The sequence below is a fragment of the Seriola aureovittata genome, chromosome 10 (assembly GCF_021018895.1).
Source record: "Seriola aureovittata isolate HTS-2021-v1 ecotype China chromosome 10, ASM2101889v1, whole genome shotgun sequence".
NCBI lineage: Eukaryota > Metazoa > Chordata > Actinopteri > Carangiformes > Carangidae > Seriola > Seriola aureovittata.
The window spans coordinates 5,023,792-5,033,254 of NC_079373.1; the positions used below are offsets into that span (position 1 = coordinate 5,023,792).

The 9,463-nt window shown below is 40.6% G+C and overlaps 1 protein-coding gene across 1 annotated transcript; it reads left to right on the forward strand.

Annotated features, from left to right (window-relative positions):
• Window positions 1-243: 243 nt before the first annotated feature.
• Window positions 244-7,386, forward strand: hapln3 (hyaluronan and proteoglycan link protein 3). Its single transcript, XM_056386284.1, has 5 exons — window positions 244-309; window positions 1,091-1,234; window positions 2,663-3,061; window positions 4,481-4,783; window positions 4,868-7,386. Exons 2-5 carry the CDS (start codon window positions 1,102-1,104, stop codon window positions 5,143-5,145), a joined length of 1,113 nt encoding a protein of 370 aa, XP_056242259.1. The 5' UTR covers window positions 244-309; window positions 1,091-1,101; the 3' UTR covers window positions 5,146-7,386.
• Window positions 7,387-9,463: the final 2,077 nt, after the last annotated feature.

Here is a 9,463-nt window from a genome sequence, read left to right on the forward strand (position 1 = left end):
CACCTGACTATTGTTTTAAGACAGATTTTAAAAACGGTGAACCTGTCCTTTAAATGTTAGTGTACGTAGCCTATTGGCATTAGTGATGTGGACAGTTGTTTACGGCCAATTGGTTTTTAGTGCTGGCACTGATTAGCCTATATGGTGGGCTCGTGTATGATGGCGTCACTGTTGGGGCTCCGTTCACTTCAAAGGGGATGCCTAGTCTCGTGACGTCGCCACGCGCTTCTTCGGTCCGGTGAGCAGAGACACAGCAGAGGATGAGGAGGAGATGAACTGAAGACACGCAGGGCGGACAAGTGCTTATCTGTGAGTCCGTTTTTTGGTTGTTTTGTTTTGTTTTCACCAGTTTAGTCATTTTCCCCACTAGCAGACGATCAAAAGGCAGATTTGAACCAGAGAGAGTTAACGTATCTCATGTTCAATCGGACTGTGCGGATAAATTTTACAGCCATGGTATAATTCAGGTGGTAAAAAGAAAGCTCTGGGAATTCAGACAGACATTGGACAGATATCTTAATCATTGCGTCATTGAAAAATGTAAGGGTTGAATACTTTATAAGGGAGAGAAAGGGAAATAGGACACTGTTAGGAGAGTAACTGAAGAAAAGACATGAAACGTACATTTCCGACCGTTGTCTAATGATTGAGGTGTGAGAAAAGTTTCTACAATTCATATAATCGATCTACTACAGTCTGTAATGCATTATAATTCATCCCAATGCGCAGTTTTCATAGATCTTTCATAGATTTTGGCTAAAGAAAGATTATTTTTTTTCGACTTAAAGGGGTTTAAATGCATTTAAAAGTAGTTTATATGTACATTTACACTACAGATTAAAATTTTCAAGGGGGAAACTATAAACTATTTCGATTTTTTTATTGTGAAATGTGATTAATCTTGTTTCATAGGTTGTGTCTCCCTTGAGCCCTTCATTCTTAATTTTAATTTTAATTATCTTTTTTTTTTAATCAGTGTGACAAACAGTTTTGAGGTGGAATTAAATTGTGGCACTTGGCACAGTGTCAGTCTGGTATTTATGGCAGTTTTGAAAAGAGGGAGCTAAAAAATGAGGACTGTTTTTTGCAGAGGACAGCGTGATGCTCAGTCTACTGCGCCCCCTACTGGCCGTCTGCCTGTACCTGCAGCTGCCCGGCGGTCAGGGCAGGATCCCCGGGTACAACAACGGCTTTCATTACCAGGACATCAGCAACGGCAACGGCAACGGAGAGAGTAAGTCCTCTCTATCTCTCTATGTATGTTTGTGTTTGTGAGTGTGCGTGAGACACACGTAAGCTACATGAATCATTTGTGTACATGATAACACAGCTGGCTGGAAGTCACCTGGATGTGGAGGGAAGTCAGCGATATTCATGGATTCCAGGCAGTCAATGGGTTATAAACACAAACTCTGCCAGGGATTGATGTGGTTTCTGTGTGAGTGTGAGTGTGTATTTTATGTTTATGTTGCCTTAAACATAAAATATCAGTGTCTCCAAACAGATTGTTTGAGACTTTGTAGATGAACAATTACCTCAGAAATATTTGTTTTACTGTGAAACTACAAGGTCATTGATGTAAATAGTTTAGAGGAATGTAGAGTTGATCTTCAAGGACTTTGTGATAGTTTAAATTAATTAAATATAAATGAATAGTTTATGATTGAACAAACTTTTCTCAGAGCATGTCAGGATAATTTTCATTCAACATGGGTTTTAAAAAACTCAAACATCAGCATGCAGATTTAATGTACTTTTGAGTCACATTTTTTTCAATGTTGTCCCACAGTTCAGTGCAGAGGAATAAATCATAATTGTGACAAGGATGAGACAGATCCAGGGACATTGTAGAGAAAAAACTATAAAATATTTAAGTCTATCAACAAAGAAGGATTTCTACATGCACAGCGTCGTACTGTCCGAGGTGCTGACAATAACAGGACTCATGCAGCAACAAAGACAAAAGCTAATCTCAACATGATAAATATTTCTGTTTTTTTGTTTGTTTGTTTTGTTTTTTTTTTACATCAAGATCCATTTATTATGTATGAGTGTTGAAAGGAAAGTTAAGGAAAGTGAAAGATTTGTGAAAAATTCCTGGATCTGCCCCTTTAACCTGATGGGCACCAAAATGTATTGGGTTCTTCCCTGGATTGATTCAGTATTTTTTGTGTAATCCTGCTGAAAAACAAACAAACAAACAAATAAAAGGCTAAATTGTGTACAAAAACAGACTGAATAAAGTAGAAAAATAAATATGAATAATAGAAAAAAGAGAGGGATGGACTAAAAATGGACCCACTATACACTGCACAGTAGTGGTAATATAATATACTATAATAATACAATATCATAATAATTTATGATATTATATTCACAGCTTGTCCTGCTATTAGAATTCAAATTTTTCTGCTGTAAAAAGGTCAATTTTGAGGCAGATAAATCCATAAAATAAATTTTATGACTCAATACACCAATCACATCCCATGTAAGTACTCCATTACCCGACCAGTTTAGGACTACCTTTCCACACAGCACAGATTAAAGGCACAGACTAGAGATTTTGCTTTAATCAACATTGTAAATGTTCCCACCAGAGAACAAAGTACGGATCCTACTAACTAAAACATGTTGTATTTCTGGTGCTTTGTGCCTTTTCTAGTCTATTTCAATGGGGTTCGTCTACATGTGGAATCCCCGGAGCCTTCGGTGTCGGCCACCAGGGGGAGCAGTGTCACCCTTCCCTGTCACTACCACTACGAGCCCGAGCTCACCACGCCACGCAGGACCCGAGTCAAATGGTCCTGGTTGCCTGCCAACACTATCACTGCACCTGCTTCCCCTGAAGTCTTCACCAGGGAAACTGAAGTCATGGTTGCCATGGGCAACCGACACCGCAGCTATGGCAACTTCCGGGGCCGTGTGCGCCTGAGACGCTCAGCACCAGGCGACATGTCTCTAGTGATCAATGAGCTGCAGCTCAATGACACAGGAAGATATCGCTGTGAGGTGATTGACGGCCTGGAGGACGAGAGCGTGACTGTGGAGCTGGAGCTGCGAGGTAAGAAATAAGTGTGTGTGTGTGTGTGTGTGTGTGTGTGTGTGTGTGTGTGTGTGTGTGTGTGTGTGTGTGTGTGTGTGTGAGAGAGAGAGAGAGAGAGAGAAGTGTTATCTACTGATGAGGTTGAAGTGGGTAGTTTGGGAATTGAGGGCGCTCAACTCATGAGTCCGTCTCTGTGCAATTAAATTTGAAATTACTGTCATCAAACAGGCTGTAAGTCAGAGATGTCAACTGAAAAGTCTTGTGTTGCTGCTGTAGTTTAGTTTCAAATACTAGCTCAAGATGGGATCTGATGAAACAGCCTCCTCCTGGAGTATATACAAAGTAGATACTCATAACAAAATTTTTGTTACATTGAGCGTACTCACCAAAACAAATTGTGGGGATCCCTGAGGCCTAACACATTAATTTTTGATAAAAAGATTGAAAAGCGTATTATTTTGAAACCTGCATTGTTCCATCCATGTTTACCCGCCAGCTGCCTTCCTCCCTGCCTTTGCAGGTGCATTGCTGCATTACCACCCCCTGCTGAATGTAACCCATCATCCTTGTGTGCATGCATGAAAACGAACCAAACGAGGACCCACTCATAAAAACATTACTATCTAGCACTACTGGTCGTCAGAAACTACCAAATGTACCTTCAAGTAGATAGACATTAGAAAATTCTTCCAAAATTTGGTAATTCCACACTAAATCAAATTGGGCAAAAAACTGGGTTGACGCCAAAACAGGTGATAGAAAATACCTGGAGTATCAATGATTGGTCTGTGGCCATAACTGAAGAATGGTTGAACATTCATTTAATGTAGGTTTTCCTTTAAAGCTGCATTAATCGCTATGATTTATTTCTTACAGAGTTAAATGACTACGTGCAATGTGAAAGTGAGGATCCCCAAGAACAGTATAAGTGGGCTCTGCAGCGCTTCTTAGCACCCCCCCCCCCCCCACTTTTAGCTTGAATTTAGCATTTACTGTGTTGTTCAATCTCACCACATTAACTGCATTTCCAGCATAAAAACCAAACACCAGCATCAGCATAAAAAACTCAGCGATAAACCCAGCGTATGTTGCCTGTCCAGGCTCAGCACCAAATGGACAGACATAGCCAGCAACTAGCTGGTGAACATAGTGCAGCATTTAAGAGCTGATGTGCTCACAACTTCTCTTCTGCTGCAACCAAAGTGGCCAAAAAATCACTTTACCATTCACTGTACCAAATCATTCTTTATATTAATTTACTGCATGCATACACGACTTCCATCATGTGCAAAAAAGAAGTGAAAAGAAGTGACAATATGAATATGAATGATATTCTTATCATTCAGCATATATTTCAGGTGGGGTGGGACTGAATTGGACTATATTGCAATGTATGACTCTACAAACTGTCATCAAACACTTTTCCTCCATGTACAGGCGTGGTGTTCCCCTACTACTCTCAGAAAGGACGCTACCATTTTAACTTCTTTGGGGCCCAACAAGCATGTCAGGATCAGGACGCCACTCTGGCTACGTTTGAGCAGCTCTTCGCAGCCTGGGAGGAGGGGCTTGACTGGTGTAACGCTGGCTGGTTGGCTGATGGCACAGTGCAGTATCCAATCACAGTCCCACGTGACGGCTGCGGGGGTGTGGACTTAGCTGCTGGTTTGCGTAGCTACGGGCAACGAAATCGCCTCCTCCACAGCTATGATGCTTTCTGCTTCTCTGCCTCTGTCAAGGGTCAGTATATATGAGTGTGTGTGAATGTTTTAAACCTGATCAGTGCATGACAATGTCTTAATTCATGATTCTCTCCTGCCTTAGGGACTGTCTACTTTTTAAAGCACCTGACCAAGCTAAACTTCACTGAGGCGGTCCAGGCTTGTGCCAGTGATGGAAGTCAAATTGCTAAAGTAGGCCAGCTGTACGCCGCCTGGAGGCTGATGGGGTTGGACCGCTGTGATGCCGGCTGGTTGGCTGATGGAAGTGTGCGTTATCCTATCACAAAAGCCCGGGCTAACTGTGGCCCGCCTGAACCAGGGGTGCGTAGTTTTGGGTTCCCCCCTCTGTACCTAAAGTTTGATGTCTACTGTTATCGGTAGATGCTCTGACTCAACACGAGACAAAAACAAAACCATTCTAACAGCACACTGGTCCAAAGCTCGGCTCGGGATGTTAGCGTTAGCTGTAGCCTGGATGCAAATTAGCAGTTAGCCAGTTTGTTCATTTCTGAGCTGTTTTTGGGTTAATCAATCTCCACTTCCATAAGACTGTAACTCATGTCTCAGTATTGAACTGTAATATTATTCAACAACTGTTGTTGCACTTACTATATGACCAGAAGCATGTGGACACTGCAAAATGACATCCATACATAATTGCTAAACTTCTCATTTCAAAACCAGAGGGCATTAATGTGCTGCTATAACAGTCTCCACTCTTCAGGGAAGGCTCTCTACAAGATTTTGGATCCTGGCTGCAAGGATTTTCTCACTTCAGCCACAAAAGCATTATTGAGGTCAGCCACTATTGTTGGGTGTTTAGGCCTGGTTCACAGATATTCCAGCTCATCCCAAAGGAGTTAGTGCGAACTGAGGTCAGGGCTTTGTACAGGCCATTCAAGTCCTTCCACAGAAAACTGGCAAAAACATCACTTTAAGGACTTTGGTTTGTACAAGGCATTGGCATGTTGAAACAAGAAAGTGTATATTTTTGTTTAAGCATTGAGGTTCCCCTTAATTTGATCTAATGGGCCCAATCCTCACAATGAAAGTACATATAAGTATATGACAGAGATGTCCACATACTATGGAGTGCTGCAGGCATGAAGTATTTTTGTAGGCCAACCTGGAATTTAGCATCACCCTGGTTCCCTCAACAAAAAGCTTTTGGATTACTGCAGAAAATAAGCTCTGTGACAAACACAAAATATGATACTGATAGATAATCTTAACAAATGAACACCACTTTTATGATTTATGAAGCCTTAATACAATCTAATCTCAAGGCTATAAACAAACTACACCAAGACCACATGACTTCAACGTCACCACCACTAAACTTCTATAAGAGCCTTTGCTTTTACAAAGTTAGTAATTATTTGCAAAAGCTCGAGTATAAACACAACAAGGCTGTAAAGGTGGACTGGTGAGATGATCGCTTTTCATGTTCAGCATGATGACATCTAACCTCTGGTGGAGTCTCATTTAGCCCATTCTTAACAACTGCCTTTTTTAAGACACGAATGAGTTTAAAAATATCACAAGTGGGGTATTAACTGAGGTATTTTATAGAAGTAGAATACAACTTGGAAACATCTGGAGCTTGTGTTAACCACAGACCTTATTTCAGTCATCTAACCACAATCCCCATTTGACCCATTGACTATGGGATGAAGGAACCAGAGGAACATTTTTCTGGTATTTAGGACTCATTCCTGCAGCACTCTATTGGCCATATAATGTATAATGTCACAACCACATCAACAGCCTGTAGAAACGTGGTTTGTTTTTTGCCTTATTCTGGCTGCAAATTCCACTCACAAATCAAATCAAGTTTTAATTTTTGGAACTGTTTTGAAAATTGGCTTTGATTTGATCCACCACCAGCACTGACCTTAATTCACAGATGAGTCATGTAACACTAGAGGAAGGTATTCAGATGGAATAAACCTCTTCATATCAATATAATTCACTGCTCTTCAGCCAGACCTCAGTCCTTCACCCACCCTGTATTTATTCAGACAACATGTTCACATTGTCTTTTCCAGCAGTGCCCTCCACAACGTAGCAGACAAACCATAACAAATGTTTAAAAATTCAATCTCTGCTTCATACTACAACCACAGACTTTTGGGTTAAGTGCCTTGCTAAAGGGCACCCTGATGGTTGAGGGAGTGGAGAGTGTCAGATCTTTCTAACTGGTCCATGATTGCACACTCACTAACTGTAGATAATTTCCACCACAGACTCTTTCTGTCTCTCCAACACTGTGAAATATACTGTTAAGTTTTTGTTCACCTCCTGAAATGTTTGTGTATCTGACTTTATAAAGTATAATGCATCTCTTTTTCATGTTTTAAGGGTGATTAAGAGTAGTACTCTGTGATGGAGAGAGCAGAAGTTATGAGTGATTCTCTGTATCTTTGTCTTATTTAAACTACCTTGTTTACATCCATTGTGGAAGAAGAAGCAGTGTTTCAGTACACACATGTACCTTTTATTCATTCTATATGTCCACGCATTTGTGCTATTTTCTACAAATGAATAAAAGCACCACTGTAAAGATGTTTTTATGAGATACATTCATTAGAAGGAATTAGGTGATTAAAAAAAAAACTATACATTTCCAAGCAACTTCCTTAAAATCCTCTATGTCTGTATGTAGAACATTTTAGAGTGAGAACGTGCAACTGTTGGAAATCTTTTAGTTGCTACATAAGGACGTGTGTAGGATAAGATTGGAGGGTCAGCACTGATGTCACACAAGGGATCTGACTCAACAGTTTGGAAAGTTTGCCATCCATGCTTTTATCCATAATATAAAATAAAATAAAACCTGAGCTGCCTACATCAAGAGATGAAAAAGCTTGTCAAATACGGCTCGCAGATGGCTACTATCGCGATAAGCCTAGAGGACAGTGCTCTGCATGGGTGAAACAGAGTCCAGTCTTGTGTCTATTGGTGAGTCAGAACTGCACCTCCCAGGAGGAACACCCTCACAGCATATTTGCGATATGCAGAGCCAGGCTTTCAGTTTGCAGGCACATCAGCTGGAAGTTATGTTTTCAAAATTCCCTCAGTAGCTTGTTTGTTGCATAACATCACCCAATGGGCCTTTAAAATGTACACAGGTTACACTGTACTTCTATAGATTTAGGTATAGGTAAGTCTAAACAAGATTAAAATTCTGGGCATGCTAGTGCCTCTGTGAGGTACCAGCCTGCAACACTGCAGAAACATTAGTTGAGTGGGTGAGTATATTATAAAACATAGTAATTAATGATATATAAAATCTGAAATTTGACATCTACACACTTTACTTTATAAGGGTTCCCAGCCAAAAAATATAGGAACCACTGGTTTACTCTTTAAAGCTCTTCAAGCTTTTATGCTTTCATGCAAAATCTTAATCTGCCAACTAAGTGCAGCTATCTAAGTGTAGTGGAGTTAAAAGTAGTAAAAAAGTGTACTGAAGTACAGTAGTAAGTAAATGTACTTTCCACTTTCCACAACATGTTGAGCATGCTCAATAGTGCATTACATTTAGTGTCCAACATTTTATCTGAGCATCTGAATGAGATGACTGTTGTTACTGATGATGCAAAATGAGAAAATAAGTTAGTGTCTGAAATCTAAATTTACTGCTCACTACGTAGCAAACTACTGTCAGATGAGTGAATAAATGAACACAGCATGAATTGGCACTTTTGTTTCATTTCATTTTATTTGAATAGCTGAGCAAATCAGAGATGTTGGTGCTGAGATACTCTGGGAATATGTGTTGAGTTGACAGAGCAGCCCAGACATTACCATCCTAAGGGTCATGGGTAAAACTTGATTAATGATTATTAGCTAAATGTTCAGAGACCTGAAACATTTTCTCAGATTTATTCAATGAATTTCTGAATTGCTGCAGAAGGTAAACCTCTGCTGGATGTTGCGCTCACAGGCACGTAGAGTTACACTCACTGTTCAAACAGGAATACCAGGGCAGAGAGGAGAGATGGGTGAGTGACCCACACAAAACAGCCACTGTATGTAAAGCTAACACGCGCCACTCTGTCTGGACATGATGCACTTTTAAATGAGTGGAGTCAAACACGTTGCTACGCCCTCCTGCATCCGGCTGCAAACAGAAGTGCCAGTGATTATATGGCCAGCAGCTTTTAAAAACACATCCTATTTACACCTGCTGGCCCAACATGAGGGCACACACACACACACACACACACACACACACACACACACACACACACATGCATAAACACACTTATAGATTTACATGCCTACACACACTGCCACACACATCAGGTTCATGCAGAGGTATGTACTGCACAAACACACCACATAGATGCATATAAACATGCAACCACATATGTAGGGCTACTCTCCCTCTCTCTCTCCCTCACACACACACACACACACTGTAGATCTGTTTGCAGTCTCTGTAGTGATGAAGGTAGTCGCTGTAGAGGCTGATGAAGGAGCTATTTACTGTTTGTTTTTTCACAGTTGGGCTCCACAGGAAGGTAAAAACAAACTAAATGTCAGGTTTGTTCCTTTGACTCAGAGAGTTCACCTCAAATTTAACTGCTGCAGGGAAAGAAACTGAGAGAACTGTGATTTTCATATAATGCAGAGATCCCAGCGTGACTGGTTAATACCAAATACAGTGATAGTCAATAATTTCACAGAGATG

Coding starts and splice junctions, on each gene's coding strand:
- hapln3 (XM_056386284.1), top strand. CDS start 1,102: ATGCTCAGTCTACTGCGCCCCCTACTGGCCGTCTGCCTGTACCTGCAG. Junction 3,062..4,480: donor TGTGGAGCTGGAGCTGCGAG/GTAAGAAATAAG, acceptor CTCCATGTACAG/GCGTGGTGTTCCCCTACTAC. Junction 4,784..4,867: donor CTTCTCTGCCTCTGTCAAGG/GTCAGTATATAT, acceptor CTCCTGCCTTAG/GGACTGTCTACTTTTTAAAG.